Genomic DNA, 26935 nt, shown 5'->3' with positions numbered 1-26935 from the left:
ATGGGTGACTTAGTTTTTTTCAAGTTCCGATCCTAACCGTTAGTTATAAGTTATAAGCTTATAAGACCTATATAACTATTGAATTCAACCAAAATAACACCACTCAATAATTTTTTTTTGTGTCTGTCATCACCTTTTAAGATAGTAAAAGTGCTTGGATTTTCTTCAACAGTATTTTTTTTTTATAGGAAAGTGAATCTAGTTGGTACTTTGGGGGGTCAAAAGTGAAAATTGTCAAGTAGTTTTCAAAAGCGCCGTGGAAAACAAATAAAAATTAAGGAAAAACGGTCATTTTTACACAAAATCTGTTTTCGAAAATATCGATTTTGGTATTTGGTGAAACTCTTATAAAAATGACCGTAGGTACATGAAAATTTTATTGAATGTTTATATCAGCATTTTCTATACACCATAATATTTTCCAAATATATTGATTTATTTTGAGCTGTTTACGGACATTTTCAATTTCTATTTTTTTTTATTTTTTTTTTCTATAAATATCAATAAAATATTATTTGTTGGTTAAAAAATCTCGAAAATTTAATAGAAGGTTCCTATTATATTATATTATATTGTTTCAAAGGCAGATGAAAAAAATTAAAAATCCATAGTCACAATTTTTTTTTATAAGCATCTAAAGTTAAAATATTGACAAAATACGTAAAAATGACGAAAATTTGCAAATTATTTTGAGTTAGAAATTCATGAAAAATGTTCTATTTGAATCTAAGATTTAAAAATGTAATACAAGATTACTCATATGTTTGTCTACCTTTTTCAAAAAAAAAAATGTCTACAAGAAAGTAAAATTAAATTTTTATGAGCGTTTGAAATTCATATTTTTACTACATTTGATATTCACTCGATTTCTCATATAACGATTTTCTTATTTTGTTGTAATTAAAAAACGAATGACTGTAGATACTTGAAAATTTCACTGAATGTTTATATTAACATTTTCTATATACGATAAAATTTTGAAAATAATTTGGCTCTTTTTGAGCTGTTTACGGACATGGTCAGTTTTCAATTTTTTTAGTTTTTAAAGATCGAATTTTGACAAAATTTGTCAAATTTAAATTTGAATAATTATTTTGTAGTTAAAAATTTATAAAATGTTCAACTTTTATATCTAAGAATTGAAAATGTAAAAAAAGATTCCACCTAAGTAGTTAATTCTGTTACCAAAAAATTTAAAAAATACATAAGCACAGTTTATTTTTATAGTCATTTTAAGTTCAAATTTGGACGAAATTACATATTAAAAAACCTAGAATAACTATTTTAGTTATTTTGTTGTGATTGTATAATATTATTCGTGGGTACTTGAAACTTCTAAAGTATACTATTATATTATATCTATGATAGTACTACGGTTTGTTGTTGATGTATAACGCGTTACCTAATGGATATCGTGATATGATTAATTTAGAATTTATTGTTGATACCTATTAGAGGTAAATTTTTTTTTATTACTATAGTTAAGTATACCTATAATATGTATGTCTAATAACTAGAATGACAAACCGTCTCCGCTCAGAATCGTTTTTCTTATACAGTGATATTATATCATTGAATTCAAATTTAATACTATCCATTATACAGTGACCCACTTGTAACCTACTGTACAGCAGAGCGACATCCACTTACCCACCTTTTGTATTTCTTATTTGTATTATATATTAAAAGGTAAACATAATATTATCTATTATTACCTCCATCTACACCTTCATTTTTGTTACGTTCGTTTTCTGTGGATATTGATTATGTAAGTAGGTACGTTAATATTCTTTAAACAATATCCATGTAATAGAATGTCTAGAAACTATAATATGAAAATATCTTACCCTCAATAGTAACTTTTAAGTAATTTGTATGAGAATCAAATATTCTTGGAAAATCTAAAAATAAATTCTATTGTAAGTTTAAATATTTATCAAACATAATAATATTCTTATTAATATTATAAACAACATATTATGTTTACACTCTAAACGATTAATGTTCCATGTTTTACAGAATATAATTATATTTATATGTGAGTTATGTCTCGATTATTAATTTAACTAATATAACAAAAAAAAAAAAAAATATATATATAGAAAAAAATTGTTAGGTTACATAAAGTATAATATTAATGGTATAAATCCCACTTACATTTTTGAAAATTAGAATAGTCGTTGCTGGATAAAGGAGAGTAGCCTGAAACAATTGTGTTTTATTATAGGTACCTACAAGGAATTATAACTATAGTATTATAAATCAGGTATTGTTTCGGAGAATTTTAAAATATTTCCTAAAGAAAGTAAATTTATATATTTTATATCTATATTACAAATAACATAGAATGAATTAACTTATATACCATTTATACAGTAACACCTTTTTCGATAATATTAATTAAAACAATTCTTAGGTATTTTGGTAAATATAGATTTTTATATTATAAATTCCCTATATTTATTTAAAAACTAATATGAGTACTGTCTTACAAATCATTACAGTATCCATTATGGATAACTTTTAATAATTTCTTCATAAGTCTTAATTATATTACTTATTTACAAACGTTTTCACAGATTGTCGAAATTATTGAACAAATGTTTATTTATAGTTTTTAAATTTAACTTGCTATAGTAGGCAGAGGAAACGACTAAAATTTTTATTGAGGTTTTAAAATATTGAAGAAATACGAGTATGTATCTACCTAGTACCTACCTACTACTTATTATGTCTAAATGTAATTTCTTGAATACGCCCAGAATTAAGTAAAATCTAGTGTTATACTATAATACTATTATAAACTATTATTACTTTTATACTTATAAAGCCTTTATAAATGCGTTGAGAAAGTTGTGTTCCTGTCGCCCAATTTTACCCCAGTTCATTGCAATACCTCTACAGTGATTTCATCGGACCGATGAGTAAAGACTATTGAAACGAAGATACAAAAAATAGTATACCCTGGAGTAGATTGGATACTACCAAGTACCATTGGATAGATAAGAATGGAAACAAATTTTATGTTGGATATACAATATAGTCATATAATTTGAAACCACAACAGAATCTAAAATGTAAGTAAATATAATAAATTAATATATTATTATTCAAATAATTTACCTATTTGCTCTATTTCCTTTGTCAGATGGCTTTGAATATATCTTAGTTCAACAGCTTCTGTAAAATTTAAAAAAAAAAAACTCATTTACTTATGTAGGTTGATAAGTAAATTGTAAATGAATTTAAAGTGTGTAGAAAATAAATCTTAAAATCATTCATAATAATGATAATAATATGGAATATATATTATTTTTACATTCGTGATATTATTTAAAGACTAAGACATTCTATTATAAACATTGAACTTAATAAATCCACAGTATTAAAGAATGAATGCAATTTTAAAATTATATATAACATTAAAACTTACTGTATAATTCAGTTTTTGCAAAGTAATATTGATGTGTGTTAATTAGATCTGGATAAACTGAAAAAAATGCACAAGAAACATTTTCAAAAATCAATACACAATGTATACAATGTAACCTATCAACATTAATACTTATTTTAGTTACAAAAATAGTCATAATTTATTTTAATATGTGAAAGACTGAAATTGAACATTTGTACACATCTTTACAATTGCAACGTTAAATATAATTTATGTACAATTAGTATGCATATTAGTTATAAGTTAGTTACAATGAATTTTCTAGTTGTATTATATTTATACATATATATAATTTTTCTGTAATCACGTGTATACTGTATGGTACACTGTACCTCTTTGAACTCCTCATGAACGACTTGGCCGATTTTGTTGACATTGTTTATGTGTATTTGAGTGGTTCCCTGGATGGTTTAGATTCACAATTGGACCTGGTAGGTCCAACCCGGAGAGGTACTCAAACAAGGATTTTAAGATTTACGATGAACATTTTTGTATAAAAATAGTTGCCATTAGTTACTCGGGCAGATGGGGTTAAAGCATGCATCAAATTGTCACGTTTATTGTTTCGATTAAGAAATTATATCTCAAAACAAATTTGAGATTATATTTGTAGCTATTATATTGGTACTCAAAAACTACTTAACCACTTTGTGAATATTTCAATTTGTTCTTGGCCTCTTGGGTATACCAAAAAAGTTAAACGAGTAGTTTGAACCACGTTCGATTTATACTAATTGCTATATTTAATCCTTCTTAAATAAATTGTCCACCTTGGTCGAATTAGTTCACAAAGCGATGCAAATTTTTCCTTGAACTGAGGTACACCAAAATCAAGGTACATTTTTAAAATCTAAATGTTGTATTTTTTTATTTCTTCACTGACGAAATCTGGTTATACAACTAAAATTGGATGTTGGTTCATTAGAAGTTAATAGCCTCAAAAAACGACTGGACCATTTTTAATAAAAGTTATATTAATATATATTACCTACTTGAAACTTGGAGGGTGTTTGTAGTTTATTTTTTTAACTCTTATAGGTTATAGATATATTAAGCGTAATTCACATATGATTTTTTCAATTTAAGAAAAAAAGAAAATTTGTTTATCTAAATGGTTGCAATTAGTTATATATTGTTAATATTATAACTATAAGAAATATGGCAGATACATTCCATACAAATATATTTATTAAAAATACAAATTTTTGGCCTGGAAAACTCCGGGTAAGACAGCTATAGTATAATATAAAATCTCGATGCATATTGATGAGTTACCAAATGCCTACACATTTATTAAGCATGTTAGTTAAGCAACAGTTATCAAAAAACTGATTTATTTTTATATAATATTAAATGAACCAATAATATTGTTCTATATTCTATAAAATTTTGGACACTGCAAGTAAATATATTAGTATAATAAAAACTCTAGGACAATATAAATATTATAATTTATAACAAATCAACATTGTAAACTGAACCATTTGTTTCTGGTTAGGAATGCCATTGGAACAAAATCGGTACCTACCTATTATATGCATATTATATAATGTAAAGTAAAATCAATAAGGAATATTGATATTTGATATGTATAAATAATAAATATTGTTTTATATTGTAAAAATAAAATAATATCTTACTTGATTTGAAGTAACGGAGAAATTTACTGGGAACAGCGGTTAGTTCTAAAAATAAAAATAATACAATATTACCCAAAATTATAAAACTATGTGTAGGTTTTAATCGTTTAAAGACCACTGAATATCAAATACATATTACTTAAAAATATATATGTTCGAACACGGAACAATTTTGCATGTCGATATATATATGTATTTACTCGCTTCGGACACCACGTTGCAGCGGAGAAAAAAGCGCTCAGCAATTTCCCCCTCCAGTGTCCGGCGACAGGTCGTCTGGCGATAGCTACGCCGCTAGACAGTCGGTTGTACGACAAGCGACACCTTTGTTTTGTCTTTTTCCAACGGTTGGGCGCGACACACGTCTCTGTCCGCCCACCGTTATTGCGTGCTATTGTGGGCCGCCGCACCCAATCTTGTGATTTGTGGTCAATTTTTATATTCGACGATTCTGTCGGTACGTGTGTGCGTTACCCCAGTCATTGGTAAATTACCCACCATTTGATGTTTTTGTCTTCACGTGTGCAATACGGCTAACCATTTGTTGGAACATCGTGTCATCGTGCCATATTTCGAGGGTGAAGGATTCCGTGTATCGCCTGACAACTTACGTCGATATTATATATATTATTATATATTGTTTGTATACCTACCGGTTTTCTTGTATTTTTTTTTAAACTATATTGCGAGATATTTGCGTGATATTATTATTATTATTTATTATTTAGATATATATATATTGTTAATTATTCCCGGGGCGCCCTATGCTAGGTCCATTATAATTAAAATTATGAATATTAAATTTATTTGGGTTTATTGTACAATATATATTTTGATTGGTGTCATATACAGTATACATCTATAATTTATTAACGTGAAACATTATTTATTTATTATATATTTTGGGTAACCTTTTCCCGTCCACAGCACCCCGCAAGTCGTTGCCGCAAACCACAAATTACACAAGTAGGTGCGACGCGGCGCAACAATATATGTTTGTAATAATATAATAAAATATAACATTTGTTAATATTATGAACAATTTCGTTTTGCGGTGCATTATTCTTATCATTATAAAATGTTTTTGCACTGAGTACCTATAGATCAGGCGTACCCAAACTTTTTCAACTTGCGGGCCACATTTATACAACGGGCCGTATATACCGGTTAGTTTTGATAAAATATACTTATAAATTGTCAAGTATTTTGTAATTCTTAAAAGCTTTTTAAAATAATATTTTTTGTTTTTTTAAATTATAATTTTTATTTTTATTTATACCTATAGATATTTCTAATTTTATAAAGTGTTCACAGGCTGGTTGGAATACTTCCACGGACCGGATCCGTCCCGCTGGCCGCGGCTTGGGTACGCCTGGTATAGGTAATACTGGATATTACTAATTATTAAGGCAGATGAGTGAGGACTATAGTCTAAAAATAAAAAAAAGAAACATGCCTAAAAAGTAAAAAGGCAAAAAATCTAGATACTTGTCGAAGCTAAAAATAAATAAACATGAAAAATATGCAACATACAACTACAGATCAGACATTGTCATAACATGACACAAATTTGTTTCTATAGCTGACTTTTTTTTACGATTGCGTAATACAAATATAATAATGTTAGAAGTTCTCTGTCGTAGTTACAAAATACAAAATTGTATAAAATGTTTCTTTCATAATTGATTAGATCAAACTCTAAAATATTTTAACAGAGCAAAATATCAGTTTATATAATTTCTCTATTGCTTACAATTCAAACCAATATTGAAATATGATATTAACACACATTATGATTGATATCATGTAAAATGTATAACACACATTATGATTGATCTCATGTAAAATGTAAATATAAAATTTACATAATATTTTATTTATTACTATACTAAAAATACTTATATAGGTAATATACTAATATATTAAAAATTATGTAAGTACCTAGAGATTCCATTCTTGTCTTATACTCCATATAGGTTTCGTTTATTGATACAAAATAAGCTGAAATGTAACATAAATCGTTTCATTATTTATTTATTACAACTATCAAAATATTTGAGCATAATAGTCAACACACATTCATGAAATAAACCATTATTCAAGTTGCGATTCGAGAATTAATATCGTATGGTGTTTAATTCAGTCTAATACATTGCCACTTGCCCATGTCCTCCCTTTTTTAGGAAAACTCAAAATCTTACAAAATTTAAATGTGTGTGCCTATCTTTATAAAGATTATCAAAAAAAAAAAAAAAACAATAAGAGGAAAAAAGCGGGTAAGTGGATGTCGATCTGGTGTACAGTAGGTTAGAAGTGGGTCAATGTATAATAGATTGTATTAAACTTGAATTCAATGATATAATATAATTGTATAAGAAAAACGATTCTGAGCGGAGATGGTTTATCAGTCGGGATATTTTATATTGTTATTATTTACTATATCCTGTAAGTTGAATTAATATTATAATATTATTATTTTTTATTCCTTTCTATGGTGATACACAAAGCGTTAGAAATTACAATCCCTTTTTAGCTGTTTTTAAAATTTGTCGGTGGTTTTTCCCGTGGCATTAAATAATTATTGAGAAAATCGAAAAATGACATCTCTAAAGTACCATATTGATCTAATTTTCTAATAGATAAGGTACTATAATATGTTGAAATCGAAGCACTCCTTCTAGTAGAAATTTGGTATACAGGTAAAAAAAAAAAATAAACACCACTGTAAAACCACTAGCTTCCTAGCTCCGCTCAGAATCTAAAATACATTAACATTTTACAGCGAATTGAATGGATACTGCCAGTTACCTAAATGAAAAAAAAATGGGAGACTACCTAGTTCTCGTGTGAAATGTAAATTGTAACTATTAAGCTAAATTTATCAGCTAATATAATATTAGGTATCCAATTTAATATTATCTATTTAAATTAAACCATTCTACTAATCCTGAAAAGGAGGAAAAAAATATGTGTGGGCTTGTGGGGCTTTTTTAATACAAGGTTTATTTTATTTATGTAAATTATAGAATTTATAAAGAAATAGCAATGGGATGTCTCTTAAAATAAATTTACAAATCCTAACCTATAAATCTATTATTTGTATATTACGATGTGCTTTAGTAAGCGTGTGACATTTGTCAGCTAAAACGATAAAAATATAAATGTTGTTTTCTGTGATGAGAAATTTAAAAATAATTATTAAATAATAAAGCTCAACGTAATATTTTCAGAACAGACCAATATTTATGACTGACATCACGCGGGTTTGGATCCAAAAGGTTCTATGTAAATATTTTATGAAATTCACTTTTTTCGTTATATAGCCATATAGGCTATGAATTTTACCGCGCTTTTTTCTAGCTAGTAAAGAATTCAATATGTTTTTTTTTTTTTTTTATTAGCCTTCAGTCATCGACTATTATGGCTCAACAATTACAATATAAATATGGCATATGAAATTAATGATGTTATAGTTAGCCTAAACAAAATGTATACAATAGATAAGATAACAATTTATATATATATACTAAAGTAATATAGATAATTAAAATGTAGATATAATCTAATATACAATGAAAAGATAAATAGGAGAAAAAACAAAAACCCAATCGCTACGGACAGAAACACTTGTTAACGATCTCCGTAAGGAGATTAATTAGTGGGGTAATTAAAGAGTTACAATTGGAAATAAATTCAGATAAAACATTTGAGATGGAATCCATGGAATAAGTAACCGTTTTGGTCGCTGCAGCATAGGATTTCCTTGGAAGCTGCCGAGCATGGTCTCCTGGAACCTCGTTTGACGAAACTTTTGGAGGTGTTTGTACATTTGTATTACTGTTAGGGTGGAATGTTGATTTCTTGTTTTTGAACAAAGCGAACTTTTTATACGACGGGCAACCCTTAAAGTTGGCCGTGTGATCACCAGCGCATAAGGCGCATTTTGCCGGAAGATCGCGCGTTTTGACGCACACGTCAGTGAGATGATCCTGGCCACATTTCACGCAGCGAGGAGGGTGACAACAATATTTGCGCGTATGCCCATAGGTTTGGCAATAATTGCATTGAGGGTGACCACGAGCTTTTCTTAGTCTTGGTTTTTCAACGATGATTTTAAAATTAAGTAAATTTGTGACATTAAATATATTTCTATTAAATTCATTGTTCTCAAGCTCAATAGCGAAAAGAGATAGTGGCAATTTCTTGGTCCTATTAATAAAATTAGATACACTTACGACTGAGAAACCTAGCACAGATAGAGCCGTTTCAATCTCTTCTGGTGTTGTGGAATGGTGAATATTGCGAATGAATGCTTTAATTGGGCGCAAATGACGCGGACGAAAAGTGTGGAAAGAATACTCCTCCTGCTTTTCCATGATATACTTTATAATTAGTAAGTGCAATTTGCAGTTTGGAGTTTTAATTTTTAAAACATCGTTGAATGCAGATAGGGTGAACCCACCCGGCCCCGTAATACGAATAAGGTCGCTCTTGAGTGCATTTAAATTGGCAATATTTTTGACGAATATAGGCGGAGACTTCAGATGCTCGGCATCCAAGGGTTGTATACCTGGTGATTTGGGGTCATCAGTGACTGCATCTTGAATAGAAGGTGAAGTTGATACCGGGGGAGGGCTGGAGACTTCAGTTGAAGAATCGAAATCGTCCGCGAGAGCGGCATATTTGTTAGTAGAGACGAAGATTTTGGATTTTTTGTCACCGATTTTAGGCGACGACGAGGTTGACGACGTTGAAGATAGATTTCGTTTGGAAGGTGTATTAAGACGCGACATGTTCGGTTTTTATATAAATATAAAAACACCGTCTTTTAATGAGCGATAATAATATTAAAGGTAGGCATAACTGTGCGATAACACTAACGAGCGCGAAGCGTGTACACGCTACGACGGACGGCACTGAACTGACTGAATTCAATATGTTAAGAATCAAAGAAGTTATTCAGTGTAAAAAAGTTCTATCTATCTTTAAAATAACACTCTTGCGAAATATAGATAGAACTGTACTTAATTTATTTAATGTTAGAACAAAAGGGTTCTATCTAAGTTAAAAACTATTTTATTTGGAATAAAAAGTTCTAGGTGTGAATTTTACTACCACGCGTACAATAATTTGTACAACAATAATATTATTGTGAATTCATAATGAGTTGCAGTGGTCGGGCGGTGTTTTAAAAGTTTAATAATGTTATAAATAGACATATAAGTATTTACTAAAATAACATATTCTTTGGGATATTCCATTGTTCGACGTTTGCTCGTATTTTGTTATCATATTAAGTTTATATATTACATAATTATAATATTGTAAATAATGTTTATAACAATAATAATATCATTTTGATAATATTACGACGCATTAATTTGACGGTGTTCTTAAATAAAATAAATTAAGTAAGTTCGGGATTAGTATATATTATTTTGTATGCTAGGTTGGTATTACAATGTAGAAGAAGTTCTATGTGGTACAATACTTTTATTTATATTGTTTGCAAAAATGTTCTATCTCATATTTGATTATTAATATTTGGGCTAAAAGGTCCTCCCTCTAGAACTTTTTGGTTCCAAGTTTGGTTTTATCAATATTATTTGATAGCCAAATTCCTTTTCAATTAACTAATGAGATAATATAAATTCTGATTTAATTTAAAATTTTTTGATAATTTATACGTCCAAATCAAATAATTATAAGCTGAAAAATATTTAAATACATTTAAATTGGCTTTTCTGAACAATTTCAAATTTACACATAGAACCTTTTGGATCCAAACCCGCGATCAATCAGTGAATTTTTATTTTTCCTTATGGTTATTAAACTTATTATAGGTAGGGGAGAATGGAGCTAGAATTGGTCTTTTTGTATTTTATACAAAATTGATGCAGTCAAATAATTTTTAAATATTAATTTTCATTAGTTACACAAGTAATGATTGATATAATTATGAACGATACATTTGTTAGTTAAAACTTCTTTAGAAGTAAAAAAGAAATTGGTGACACATTACTCCAGGACGGGACAATGTATTACATACCTGGGATAAAATGATACAAATTAGTCCTTATACATTTTCATAGTACCTATGGGCTATGTTAGACCTTTCTAGCCTTGTGCAATCATTAGCTATATAATATATACCTTCTAAATTAATCCATAATGAATATGAATATTTAGCTAAAATGTACAATGTATAATGTATATTGTATATACATTAGGTACACAATGTTATCTACTTGTTAATAAAAGGTGCACATTGTATTTAACGGAGAGTAACCTTAGTCATCTCATCTATAACTAAGTAACATCTGTACAAAACAATTTTAAAAAAAACCTTTGAATAAACACAGGCGAATTCAATGTATACAAACATTAAAAAAATTGATAAAAAATATAATCAAGTTATAGTTAGTATCAGTTACAGTTTAAAGTTTACCTACCCCATAACAGTTAGCCCTAACTTCAGCTTTAGCCCAGCAATCTTTAACGATTATATTATACTAACTATATAGTTATAACGCAATAATTATTTTGTATAAAAAGAAAATTCCAATGAAATATTATTTTGTACAAAATATACAGTGTAATGAAATAAAAAATACTTCCCCTAAAGAATGAATAACTGCAAAGAAAAACTTGATCGATAGGTACGACACGTTTTTTTTTTCGACGAATTTTACTTTTTTCAAATTATTTATTAAAATACGTTTGATATTAAAAACCAGCTTATCAAAGTATGCATATGGTCGAAGCCGATGATTTCACGTTATTATTTTGGTGTTACCAATTGCGTGATACATTTACTTAATTGTATCCGTAACAAGCTATAGTAGGGTAAAGCTATGGGGCATGCCCCCCTACTTATTGCACTGAGCAGTATACTTAATTAGAAATTAACTGCATTTTTCTCCCTTAATAAATATCGTCTCCGACAGTCTTAAGGTATATTGTGTCGATAAAATATAATATTTATATGTTATAAAGTATTATTAACTATTGTATTATAGACTGTTTGTACTTATACCTTTTTTGAATGAATTAAACATTTCTTCATCCATAACATCTGACTCTTCTACAAATATAATAAACAGTTACACTTATTTCTAAAAAAATAATCCTTAGAGGAGCAAAAAAGTCTCTTTTTATCTGTGAATATTGCTATACACTCTGAACTGGACGCTTATAACTAATTAGCCATAAAACTAAAATATTTATAACATAAATATATTTTATATATTTTATTAGGTACCGCTAGGCGCTAAGTTTACTAGAAATAAATCAAATCAAGGTGATACATTTAATTGATTTATTTATCTATTACCCTGTTGTGATCACATAGGTAGGCTATTGCTTCGTTATTACTCCGAGATCCTATCTCATTGCAATTTTCGCAACTTATTAACCAGTGCCGGCCTGGGCCAGGTGGCTAGGAGGCGATCGCCTCCGAGGCCCCGACCTGTATTTTTCATGATAAGGCCTTATTTCATTTGTTGAAAATGTATAAATACAAGTTTGAAAAAAGTTTAAAATGATTTGTGTGGCAACTTTATTGATTGATATTTATACTATAACTAGTTCTGTTTCAAAATATTTGCAATCCAAATCCATAAATTATTTACAAGCTTGGAAAATGATAGACACCATGAAAAATAAATATTAAAAAAATAAATAATAATTATGTATTGTTTTTGTTGAAAAAATACAAAAATGTTGTAGAGACAGTTAACAATCACTACCTTAATGAAAACTTAATTGATATTCAAGATGATTTTCCTCAAAAAAAAAATATCACCTGGTGATAAAGTTGTCAAGATGAATCCAGAAGTGTTAGTTCATTTGAAAAATGCAAACTAAATTCTTTTATTATTTTGGATACCATACTTAATAGTATTGAAAAAAGATTTGTTCCAAATGAAAATTTACTCAGAGACTGCAATAGGTTAGACCCAAAATCATTTTCCAACATTGAGTCAATGAAACATAGTGATGCTTTAAAAACTATTTGTGAATTAACAGGAGTAGACAGACAAGTAATATACTTGGAGCTAAAATAATTATCTTCTCAATTTAAAAATTTCCTACCAGACTTATCTTCTAGTGATTTAAATTACAAAAAAAATAAAAAAGGTGGGTAAGTGGATGTCGCTCCAAATTAATCATATCACAATATCCATCAGGTAACGAGTTATACATCAACAAGAAACCGTGGTATTATCATAGATATATAATAGTATACTTTAGAAGTTCAAGTACCCACAAATAATATTATACAATCATTACAATCACAACAAAATAACTAAAATAGTTATTCTAGGTTTTTTAACATGTAATTTCGTCCAAATTCGAACTTAAAATGACTATAAAAATAAACTGTGCTTATGTATTTCTTAGAATTTTTGGTTACAGAGTTAAATATTTACGTGGAATCTTGTTTTAAATTTTCAATCCTTAGATATAAAAGTTGAACATTTTATAATTTTTTAACTACAAAATAATTATTCAATTTTAAATTTGATAAATTTTGTCAAAATTTCAACTTCAAATGCTTATAAAAAAAATTGTGCCTATGTATTTTTAATATTTTTCAACTGCTATTGTAACAATATATTAGGAGTCTTGTATTACATTTTTACACTTTTTGGCCCAATAGATAAAACTTTATTAATATTTATAGAAAAAAAACTAAAAAAATTGAAAACTTACAATGCCTGTACACAGCCCAAAAAGAGTCAAAATATTTTCAAAATTATATGGTGTATAGGAAAAGCTAATATAAACATTCAGTGAAATTTTCAAATATCTACAGTCATTCGTATTTTAATTACAATAAAATAAGAATTTTGTCACATGAGAAATCGAGCGAATATCAAATGTTGTAAAAATATGAATTTCAAACGCTCATAAAAATTTAATTTGAGTTTCTTATAGACATTTTTTTTTTGGTAAAGATAGATTATCCTATAAAGAATCTTGTATTTCATTTTAAAATATTAGTTCTAAAAAGAAAAATTTTTACGAATTATTAACTCAAAAGAATTTGCTAATTTTCGTGATTTTTACATATTTTGTCAATTTTTGAACTTTAAATGCTAATTAAAAAAAACTGTGACTAAGGATTTTTAATATTTTTCAAATGTCATTGTAACAATATAGTAGGAGCCTTGTATTAAATTTTCAAGTATTTTTACTCAACAAATAAAGTTTTATTGACATTCTTAGAAATAAAAACTAATTAAATTGGAAACTGAAATTGTCCATAAATAGCTCAAAACAAATCAAAATATTTTGAAAATTTTATCATATATAGAAAATGGAAATATAAACAACCAGTGAAAATTTCATGTATCTACAGTCATTCGTTTTAAAGTTGCACCAAAAACCAAAATCAATTTTCTCGAAAACAGATTTTGCGTAAAAATTCCCGTAATATTGAACATTTTCATTCAGGAGAATCAATTTTGTATTGATAGTTTTAAGTTAATTGACCTACCATCAAACATAAAGGGAAGAATATTATCTACGGCATATCTAGGCTTTTAATTGATATTTTAATTTTAAAGTGAGTTATAAAAAGATAAAATACTACAAGTTTACGATACTAACTCGCTTTAATAAAATATCAATAAAAACTTGAAAGATGACCTTCGTAATATTCCTACCTTTATAAACTTGACTATTGGTATCAGGTAAATTAATCTAATATTACAAAAGTGGTTTTACTTAACCTGATGCCCAGTGACGACCTCTTAACGTAAATAGGGCATATATGTATATAATTTCTAAGCATTATATAAGTTTGTAGCACTCCTTTATTGAGTACAAATACTAACATACAAAACAAACGAAAAAACAGAAATTTTAATGTTTAATCAATTTGTTTTTTTTTTTTATTTTACTCATTATCTCATATAGAAAAAGGTAGGTAAGTGGATGTCGCTCTGCTGTACAGTAGGTTACAAGTGGGTCACTGTAATGGATGGTGTTAAATTTGAATTCAATGATATAATAATATCATTGTATTAGAAAAACGATTCTGAGCGAAAACGGTCAGTCAGCCTATGATATTACTAAGTATATCTGATGATATTATTGTGAATAAAGTAATTTATATATTATAACCTATTTACGTGGAACCTTGTTTTAAATTGTTTATCCTTAGCTATAAAAGTTGAACATTTTATACATTTTTAACTAAAAATAATTATTAAATTTTAAATATGATATATTTTGTCAAAATTCGAAATTTAATGCTTATAAAAAAAAATTGTGCCTATGTATTTCAACTGCTGTTGTAACAATATATCATGACTCTTGTATTAAATTTTTACACTTTTTGGCCCAATAGATAAAACTTTATTGATATTTATAGAAAAAAAAACTAAAAAAATTTAAAAAAAAAAATGTCCGTAAACAGTTCAAAAAGAGTCAAATTATTTAAAAAATGTTATCATGTATAGAAAATGCTAATATAAACATTCAGTGAAATTTTCAAGTATCTACAATCATTCGTTTTTTAATAAATTACAATAAAATAAGAAAATCGTCACATGAGAAATCCAGCAAATATCAAATGTTGTAAAAATATGAATTTCAAATGCTTATAAAAATTTAATTTGACTTTCTTGTAGACATTTTTTTTTTTGATAAAGGTAGAAAATATTATGAGGAATCTTGTATTAAATTTTCAAATCTTAGATTTAAAAAGAAAAATCATTACGAATTCTTAACTCAAAATAATTTGCTAATTTTCGTGATTTTTCCATATTTTCAATTTTGTCAATTTTTGAACTTTAAATGCTAATAAAAAAAAAAATGTGACTAAGGATTTTTGATATTTTTCCAATATCATTGTAACAATATAGTAGGAGCCTTGTATTAAATTTTCAAGTATTTTTACTCAACAAATAAAGTTTTATTGACATTCATAGAAAAAAAAAACTAATAAAATTGGAAACTGAAAATGTCCCTAAACAGTTCAAAACAAATCAAAATATTTTGAAAATTGTATTATGTATGGAAAATGGAAATATAAACAACCAGTGAAAATTTCATGTATTTACAGTCTTTCGTTTTAAAGTTGCGCCAAAAACTAAAATCGATTTTCTTGAAAACAGCTTTTGCGTAAAAATTCCCGTTTTTCCTTAATTTTTCTTTTGTTTTTCACGTTGCATTTGAAATCTACTAGGAAATTTTTGCTTTTGACCCCCCAAAGTACCAACTAGATTCACTTTCCTATCAGAAAAGGTACTGTTGAAGAAAGTCCAAGCACTTTTACTGTCCTAAAAGGTGATGACAGACACAAAAAAAAAAAGAAAATCATTGTAAAATCAATACATTCATCGTTCCACCCAGAATCTAAAATAATACAAATACTCAAACTGAATCATCTAATGATACCGAGAGTGAAGATGAAGTAACAAAAAATCCTGATTGTAATAAATGCAGAAATTGTATTTATTGTGCTTTTGTAATAATTCGAGAATTAACATTTCAATCAAATCTATTTTATAATTTATTTATAGTTTACAAATTTGTATTAATTTTACCATCTACACAAGTTTCGTGCGAGAGAGTTTTTTCAAAACTATAAAGATTATAAAAACAAAATTACGATCAACAATAAAACAAGAAAATTTGGGTCCGTCAATGATGATGGCTCTAGAAAAAGATATAAAAATCGACCGAGAAAAATTGATTGACAATGTGGTTAACTCATCAAGTTTATTTAAAGGATTACTTATATAAATCGAACAATAGGTAGAGCAATCCAGTTCTGTTAAGTTATTTAATTTTTATGCATATTAAATTTTGTAGTTACATCTTGTATAGGTAAATATAGATATTTTTACATTTTGAACATTTTTTACTACAGTGAAAGCTGTTAAAAAAAAGGTAAAGGGGTATTTTTGAGAGGCCCTTTGAACAATTTGCCTCATGGGCTCTTTAGATCCCAGGCCGACACTGTTATTAACCAATAACCATACCACCTTAGCCTCAAATCATTGTATGATGAAAATTTATTTATATACTTAATGATGACATTTTTATCACTCAAACAAATTATTTCATATTGTAAACCCATAGGTAGGTATTTTAAGTTTTATATAGCGTGAAAAATAAATAACTTTGCTACTAAATTTGTAGTATACAAAACGTTTTTACTAAATTGTATTACTTATTTATTGTTGTATCTTGTATAATATATATATATTGTATTTTTAACTTCATAATATATTGTTTTCATTTAATTTTAATATACTTTATTTATAGGTACGTAGATTATATAATATTTGATGTTATATTACTATCATAATTAGTATCTTATTATTGTACTTACGCCTATTATAATATATATAATATTTATACAAATAAAATAAATAATATTATATAATTATAATCTTACCATTTGGTTTTTCTCGAATATTCCACAGATAAACAAAATCAGAATATGGTCTAAAAACCTTTGGAAAATCTAAAAATGATGACATTATTAGGAAATAATATATTTTGTAATCTATTTATTTTATCTACTCCGTTTTCTGGGAGAATGTGGTCACTATAGGTACTCGTATTTTACACTATATTACTATCACTATATTAGTATATGTTTAAATTGTTTTGTTTATACATAATTTATAGCCACTTGCGCTACACGTGTAATAATAAAAATATTTTTATATTTTAATACTAAAAATTTTAAATTTTAAATTTAATTTGAATTTTTTTGAATAAAATTGTCAATTTGTGAATCTGACTATAAGAACGATTTGGATAGTAAAAACATTTATCTAAGTCAAGTAGTTTATTTTTTAGAATTTTTTAAAATATCAATATTTTTTTGATTAAATTAATTTGGAACGCAATAATTTTTTTCAAAATATTATTTTTGGAAATCTGCTAACATGGGTATATTTCTTAATTTATTTTCTAATCATATAACATGGGTATATTTCTTAATTTATTTACTAATCATATAATTTTATCAATTTTTGTCATAGGTACGTTTAAGTAGCAACATTTTTTTTTTTTTTTGGTCAGTTTTTCTGTTACAGCCTGTATACATAATATGCATTAGGTATATACACACACAGCACATGCAACACATATAAGAATACTCACGTCACCACACTATCGGCCACTACGTCTTTCTTATCACCCGCACGACACGGGTCAGTTGGCGCGGCAGGTGGTGGGGGCTCGGACGTCGGTCGTCGGACACTAAGGGGCAACAACGCCCCAAAACAACGGAGAAACGGCACTGGTAGAGATCCAAGAGTCGTTTGGGAAACACGTCGAGCACAGATTTGAACCTGGGAACATCGTGACAAATAGGTTTCGCGTCGGCGGTAACGACCCGGTCGACGACCACACCGAATACCCGCATAACGTCGGGAAACACATAGTCGACGAAACACACGGACAAAACCCACACATCAGTGAACGAGATCAACAACAATCAGCACACCACGTACATCAGGAAAACCCCTCCCGAATAGTGGATGACAGAAATCAACGCCGAAGCAATGTGGGTAAATTCCATAAACGACAACAACAACAACCACAATGAAGGCTGTCAACAGATAGGACCAAAACACTACAACTCACAGTCAATACAAAATGGATACACCACGAAGCAAAGGGCAAAAGACGCGTCCCAAACACCATGTCCGCAAGAATCTAGAGGAGATTACCCCACGCAAGTGAAGGTTTCAAAAGGTTTCAAGGCACGCGGAGGTTCAAAAGGGTATCCGAACCAGTGTTCGGATTAGATATGTATTTTTTAAATGGTTGTAAATGTTGGTATATTTTAATTGGGCACTAGAAACATAATAATAATAATAATGATATAAATAAAAATAATTACATTATTTATAAACCATAAAAATTGTTTGAGAATCTGTATAAATATTTAAAAATTGAGTACAATTTCGCGATTTTTATCAATAAAAAATGTATCTAGATGGATTTATTTAGATTAGTAAAAAAATTATCTAAGATGAACGTTTAGATACCTTATAACTATTTATCTAGATAAGATAAAAGATGAACAAATAATTATCTAGATATTCATCCAGATAAATTTATCTAGATAAGTCCGAACACTGATCCGAACCGGTGTCACTGTCACTTCAATGCTATGGTAAATAGGGGAGTAGGCAAACAGCAAGTGTCACCGACATTAGGAGTCATTAAGGCTCGTTCAATTGACAATAACGTCACACCGGCTGTCCCAATCGAGGGAACAAACGTTACTGACATCGGAGGCAAGTGGGAATAACAAATGACGACTAAAAAGTCATACCGTCACCGACCACGTTGGAAGTAGGGAACTCGAACTAAGCCATGGAACGATGGAAGTAAACACCAAAGGTAGTACACGTGAACAGAGAAGCCGTCTAACGGACCCAGGTAAGTTAAGACGGGCAACACAATCCAAAGTTCGCAACGACCGGTTCAAGCGACGATCAACAATGAACGAAGTGAATTCGGAAAATAACAAACAAATGGGGATACCAACAAGGACGAGTAAAAGAAAACCAAACACACCGTGCTGATTGACGGGGGAGAGTGGCGCGACCGTGAATACAGCGATTGGTCACACCCATTCATCCGCACGATATGTCCGAGCCCACAGACATGCGGGCCGGGAAAAACCCAAAAGTCGTTCGGTGGTTTCACCCACACCACTCAAATGGGGAAAACTGAGTCGAAACATTCCAGGTTTATCCAAAAAACTTGACGGGGGACAATGTCGCAGTCGGTATTTCGGCTATTCCGGAATATCGGCCGCTACGTCTTTCTTGTCTCCCGCACGAGGTCCGACCGCGCCGCCGGCTGTCTCGTTTCAACTGTATAAGCACGTATATCTTGTGAGCAATAAAGATACAGTAAACTATTAAAACCGTGTGTAGTCATTCAAAGTGTTACCCATCCTTCCTGAGCACTAGCGTACCGTGTCAACACTCTCTCGATGTTCAATCGGACGCTTTATAAAACGACACAAATGCTCTACCAGCGTCCAGAGGTACTTACGTTGCACTGTACAATATAACATCTTAAATGCATCGTGATACCTCAACGTTACGTTTAATCAATATACGCTAATAAGGAAGAGATTACACAAAAATCATCCTATATAAGGATCAGACAAAACCGTCCTCGCCAGTATATGCACTTTAACAATATTTTTACCATTCTAATGATTAATGAGTGCGTTTTCACTTATACCTATGTCCTATGTATATTGAGTAATTCGAACATCCTGTATGATCGTACAATTAATTATCTTGCATTATTAACTAGATTAATATGTTAATTATTCATCTCCTCCAAACCTATAGGTAGGTATAGGTAATAATTTATTAAAAAATCTTACATTTTGTTAGCTGGTTAAATTCTTGACCATTCATCATATGTTTCACTAAAATAATAAACAAATCAACTATCACAAAATACTCTAGAAAATATCTACCTATATTCTATAAATATTATAATATGTAATTTGTTACTCAATATTAGTTGTATATAACACGCAAATTAGTTAGGTTATATTATAATATTGAAAATACTTATAATGTATAGAAAATGTTGAAAACCATCCAGTGATAGGTATGTCGTAAGTAACTCTAAAACTAAATGTAAATAATAAATAATAATTCAAATAAATATTTACGAATAGATATAATGGTTGAAATGTGTATTCAACTCATAGACCTTATACTCATAGGACATAGATGGAGCATGTCTTGTCGGCGGGGATAGATGGTGTGGTCACGGCAAACTGCAGTGTTACAGTGATGTATTATTATAATAAGTCAATGTAACGAAAACGTTGAAATCAAAAACGAGACTAGCTATTAGTAATACACTCATACTTAATATAAGTTTATTCATAACTCGTTTAATTTAATTGAAACTTGTAAGAAATATTCATGAATCTGCATGATATAATACGATAATTACGTAATTATGCTGTTTTTGTTTTTAACTATGCACAATCTGGTTTATTTTTCGTGTATGCGCAGAAGAAAGGAACACCATGTACAGCGCATCCTACTTTCATCACAGGAACTACCACCATACTCTGTTTATGAGTATCGGTCTATGATTCAAACTTGAAAATATTAAAGTGGAAATATAGGAAACAATTACTGACAATTACTGTTTATTAATCAGTTGAGTTTCTGTCTAATATTTCTTTTAAAAATGATCTATATATTAATTTTAGAAAAGGCTAACAGAGCATATTATGCAATTATAATAGTAATTAGTATTATGATTTATGATGTAGGTATCTAACTTTTAAATCTACAAAAAGTGTTTTTTGAGTCAATATTCTAAAAAACAACATATTTCCCACTCCACTGAGAATATAAAACAATTTTCTAAAAATTAGGAAATTCTAGAATTCTAAACTCTTTAGTTATCGATCGTTAATTTTATACCAGATAAATATTCTATTTAACATAGTTTTTAGAACTAAATTGTAATAGATATTATATCCTTAATAATTTGCAGTAAAATTCATAGCAAGGTCAATTTTTATCTCAAGTTATTTTAGTCCGATTTCCGACTGTAGCGGAAGAATTAATTGATTTTACAATGATGAATGTACCTATGTGTTTTTTTCTGCCTATTCTTAACTTTTGGGGGCAGTAAAAATGCTCCAATTTTATACTTCAGCATTTTTCTTATAGAAAAACCAATCTAATTGGTGCATTTGAGAGTTAAATATTGGAAATTCCTAGTCGTTTTTGAAAGTGTCGGGAAAATAAAAAAAATAAGAAGAAATTAGAATTTTTACACAAAACTTATTGTTGACATCCATTTAATTCTTTTTAACTCAAAAACTTATACAATTATTATCGTATTCTTTTCGTAACTATAACATTTGAAAATTTAATAGAAGATTCCTCATAAGTTTTTCTTATCATATCTTTAACTAAAAATGAAAGTTTACTGAAAACTGAAAAGTAATGCTATATTTATAGCCAAGACAATTATTTGATTTTTAACTAATTTTTTTTATTTATAAAATTTGTTTTTATTTAAGTATACTAAGCTGACGCACCGTATACGATAAATATCGTTTTTCTTATACGATGATTTAACATTTAATTCAAATTTAACACATCCATTTCAATTACATACTCGACAACTATCTTCTTTACAACAGAACGATTTTACTTGTCCACTATTATCAACTTGATATTAATATTAAAATAGTTACCTAAATTTATAATTTATAGAAATTTTAATTTAAATATACATATTTAACATTATACTTATATTAAGCTAAATTGAGTAATAAATTACATAGTATTAATAGGTATAGTATTATTACTTTTGTATAAACATATTAATACATATAAATATATTATAATAATATATAGTATATAGTATTATAGTATATACCTATAAATATCTATTATGCTATTAACTTAACTTTAAAATTATTATAGTAATATATAATTTAATAAATTGAAATAGCTTACATAAATTTTCAACTTTTTCTTCTAGTTCTAGATACGGGTTAGATCTTTTAATAACTGTTAAAAAAACATTCAAAATGTACATATTATTTCATTAATAATTTAATATAAAATGCGTAAGTAAAAAAAAAATGTAATATTAAAATATATTGTAATATTAATGAAGAAATAAATGCGACTACATCATTGTGTTTAGTATTGTAGTTAGGCAGTATGAATGATTTAATTAATTTTTTTGTGATTGCTTTTGACTGTGCCCGAGTGGTAATACCAAGCCAGACACGTGGTAATAATTGTTGTTTCATTTATTAATAGACACAAAAACTACAAAATTACGTTAACGCTTACTAAAACTTAGTCGTACAAGAATTAGGTATGAATTAACTACTGGTAGATGGTCATCTGGTTTCTTCAATTGTATTGTACTATGTTAAATAAATCGTTTGATTGTAAAAGGTGTCACTACAGAATAAAATGTAGAGTGCAAATGATAGAATATAATCTTATCAGTCATCGCTCATAGATAAATTTACTCGATGATATTAAAAAGTATTTAATAACATATAACTGCAAGGAAGAGCAAGTTAAAAGTTAGGTACAAATCAATACAATTTTTTTCAACAATTTAAGTTCATAATTAAACGCTGGGTTGTAGGTGGGGGTGGAGGTTCAACCCTCCCGAAATATTAGCAAAAATAATAAAAATAAATTGCTTGACCTACAATGACTTATAAACAGCTTACATTTTTTTCAAAAATACAATAACTTGTACAAAAGGTCGCAAAATGTTCCTTTTATTAATTTTTACCGTGACCTAACATTTAAACGAGTAGGTAACAAGTAATTTATATTTTACATCATGTTTATAACTTTTAATTATGTAGAATATAGGTAGTAATATAAACTATAGTATGTGAATTAGTAAGCATTACTTTCTGAAACTATTTCGTAGTCCTCATATAATTTGAATTTATCATCTAGATAGTTGACGCGTTGAATTTCTCTGTATACTAAAACATAAATTATTACATTTTTCGTTACATTTAACATTATATAAATTTGATTCTACTTGAAAACAATTCAATTACGATTTTACTTATATTTAATATTATAAAAGTTTAATATCATTCCATACAATACCAATGAGCTAATAAAATAAACACTACCACTTTATACATCAATATTTACATGCGTACCTTTTGTAAGCCTATATGAATACCTTAGTTCAAACAAATCGGGATAAACTGAAAAAAAAACAAATAATTTGAATAGGTAAGAAACTAACATATTTTGTTCTATTAACTAAAGTTTTCGGAAAAATAAATATTATTTATTAACTGCATACATTTAATGTTTTTATTTGTCCTCGGGAAGTATTAATGTATCTGCGATTATGGATTTCAACTGCAATATAATTTAATATCTACAACTGCCCCTATTACCTTCTAAAATCCTAGGTATCTCTAGTATAATATGATATTTGATATTGCTTACTAGTACCTACTTAATAGTACATTCTGGGATTTTCGAAAATTATTAAAACATCATTTTAATGATAAGATATTAATTACCTAATTATTGTCAATTTAGTTTTTTTTGCAATGTGTAAATAGTGCTTTTAATAATTTATTTAATAATTCAAAATCTTAAATAGTGAAGTGACAATTATCGTATATGTGTATTGAAATTATGGAAAAAGATCATTTTAAATATTATTCTTATCATACATTTAATATGCAATTTTTAATTCTTAATAGACTATATAGTAAATTAGATCTTAAGTCACAATTTCATTAAATAAATCTATATTATGTTTTGCTACATAAAGCGATATTACCTAAGAATTATCTCCTAATAAATACAGTTGTATTGAATATAAAACAGAACACTAACACACATTTATCAATATAGCAATTTTGATTATTTACCAATCGATAGAAAATTTGAAATAATTAAAAACTACAAAATGGTTAATATCTAGGTACTCTATAATAGGTGTTATAGAAGTAGGTACCTACCTAGTATTGTGTTTATAGTGTTGTATATAATATTTTCAGATAATAATATGAAATATTGAATTAAAACAATAAACTATCATATGAAAGTAGAATTATTACTTTTACTTTAAAATAGTAAAATACATTTTAAGAAAAAATAATTTACAGTTTACCCGCATTATTATATTCTCTTACGTGTATATTATATTTTGTTATAATAATATAATGTTATATCATGATGAAGTTTATATATTTTATATACAGAAATACAGAATGATTCACGAGGCATGGTACTTCCTTTGGTCCATTATGGTAATATTTTAAGGCAGTTAAGGAATGTAATGTTGTGATATAAATTTATTTTTTCAAATGAGAACAACCCTTTTTTATAAAAAAAAGCCTTGAATATTGTTTGCGAGATGATTTTTTTTTGAAAATGTTGATGTATATAATATTATATATCGCCATATCGAATATTTTATTGGTTATAATTTAGTTTCTGAGTTATTAAAGTTGATTGTATTATACAAAAATAATAGATTTCAAAGATATACCCAGTCTTGTAAAAGATACTTTTAAAAAGTATTCAAGTACAGATACAGATACTTGTTTTCAAAAGTATTTAAAATACGTATCTGAATACTTGAAAAAAAAGTATTTAAGTACAAATACAAATACTTTTAAAAAGTATTCACAGATACTTTCAAATACTTTTTTTTTTAAATGTGTTTTACCTTTTTACCCTGGCCTAATGAGTAAGATAAATTGAATCATTAAGTAAACTGAATTAAATTTTTCATTTTAGCACCATCTATAGTTTTAAATGTTGTTAAAATGTAATGGTCCTAAAGGCCTAAAATGGTTACAAATGTAAAATTTCATTCAATCATAATCTGTGATAATGCAAGGACGGATTATCAGGAATAACCCCGCATTCGGCGTGTATAATGTCTATAATTCGAGTAAAGGTATTTCAAATAGTGAAATTTTATTAGGAAATCGACGGACTGTATACATTCAATTAAATTATAGACCACTAAAAATATTACAATATATACCAAAATATACCAAAATACAACGATGAACGATCTATAAATAAAAATGAGTTACAATTTCAAATTTGTATTATTTTATTTAAGTTTGGCGTCCTCGTAAATAAAGTAGGACGAAAAAAGTATTTAAAATTCGTATTTGATTTTAAATACAGATACTCTCATAAAGTATTCAAATACTGTGCCCAAGTACTTTTTTCAAATGTATTTAGAATACGTAATTGAGTACTTAAAAAGTATTTGAATACTTTTACTCAAATACTTTTACTCAGGTACTTTACAAGACTGACCATAGACTATATATAGAATTAGTAGATAGCTTTCTCCTTCTTACCATCGAAGTCGGCCGCCATTTACAAGGCAGGCAATGTTTACAAAATAATATTATCATAGTTTATATGTATATGAATAATTGTAAACATTGCCTGCTTTATAAATGGCGGCAAACTCCAACATTGGTCATAACTCATAACTATAGTGAGTGGCGCAAATAGAAAAAATGTTTGGGGGGGGGGGGGGTTCAAGTTCCAGCACATTTTTTTTTTAAATTATAATTTATAGGTAAATACTTTTAAGAATGGTATACTATTATATTTTGAGGGGGCTAAGCCCCCCCCCCCCTATTTGCGCCACTGACTGTAGTATGAGACGGCTATCTAGTTGTTGTATACATGAATAACATGTTGTTATCTATGAAGACCGACACCGATGCCGCTGTGGAATATGATATTATGATATGAAAACGGTTAAAATATTAATATATTTTATCTCTGAAAAAATTGTTTATATACTTGCACATATATACAAATACAACTTAAGTATTAAAAATAGTATTTCCCCGGCTGATTTTAAATGGGCTTTAATCAAACCACTATATAAGGAGTGAGATCGAAAACTATAATATGAGCAACCCATATCTATTTTGACAAATTTTTCCAAAATTTTCGAAAAAATAATTAAAGCAATAATGAACACGTAATATAAACTATTGTCTAAAAACCAGTACGGTTTTAGACCGGACTTAGGACCAGAGAATGCGTTATTTGATGTAACCCAATTTATATGATGAATATTAAACAATGGTAATAAAGCATTAGCTGTTTTCCTAGAATTAGCAAAGGCCTTCGACCTAATACACCATGAAATTATTTTTAGAATTCTACCTACTTTCAGAATAAATAAACGCAATCTAAATTGGTTTAAAAGCTACCTATCTGATAGAAAACAAATAGGAAGATGAAATTACATTGCAAGTGATTTGAATATTATCAAATATGGTGTTCCTCAA

General features: G+C 27.9%; 1 protein-coding gene across 2 annotated transcripts in view; it reads right to left on the bottom strand.

Annotated features, from left to right (window-relative positions):
• The window catches only part of LOC100574565, a 76772-nt gene that overhangs the window by 33672 nt on the left and 16165 nt on the right, over window positions 1–26935 (bottom strand). Inside the window, exons 14-26 of one of the 2 annotated variants that reach the window (XM_029487626.1) lie at window positions 23795–23842; window positions 23531–23608; window positions 22602–22655; window positions 20483–20527; window positions 17510–17578; window positions 12131–12178; window positions 7036–7095; window positions 5095–5139; window positions 3434–3490; window positions 3124–3180; window positions 2158–2202; window positions 1848–1901; window positions 1716–1751 (exon numbers count right to left, since the gene is read on the bottom strand). In XM_029487626.1, coding sequence (XP_029343486.1) covers window positions 1716–1751; window positions 1848–1901; window positions 2158–2202; window positions 3124–3180; window positions 3434–3490; window positions 5095–5139; window positions 7036–7095; window positions 12131–12178; window positions 17510–17578; window positions 20483–20527; window positions 22602–22655; window positions 23531–23608; window positions 23795–23842 — 696 coding nt within the window. The remainder of the gene's footprint in view (window positions 1–1715; window positions 1752–1847; window positions 1902–2157; window positions 2203–3123; window positions 3181–3433; window positions 3491–5094; window positions 5140–7035; window positions 7096–12130; window positions 12179–17509; window positions 17579–20482; window positions 20528–22601; window positions 22656–23530; window positions 23609–23794; window positions 23843–26935) is intronic. The other variant, XM_029487627.1, reaches the window with a different exon arrangement.

This window comes from Acyrthosiphon pisum, chromosome A1, assembly GCF_005508785.2.
Source record: "Acyrthosiphon pisum isolate AL4f chromosome A1, pea_aphid_22Mar2018_4r6ur, whole genome shotgun sequence".
Lineage (NCBI taxonomy): Eukaryota > Metazoa > Arthropoda > Insecta > Hemiptera > Aphididae > Acyrthosiphon > Acyrthosiphon pisum.
Note: the sequence above shows the minus strand (reverse complement) of the source record. Positions and strands in the feature narration are given on the sequence as shown.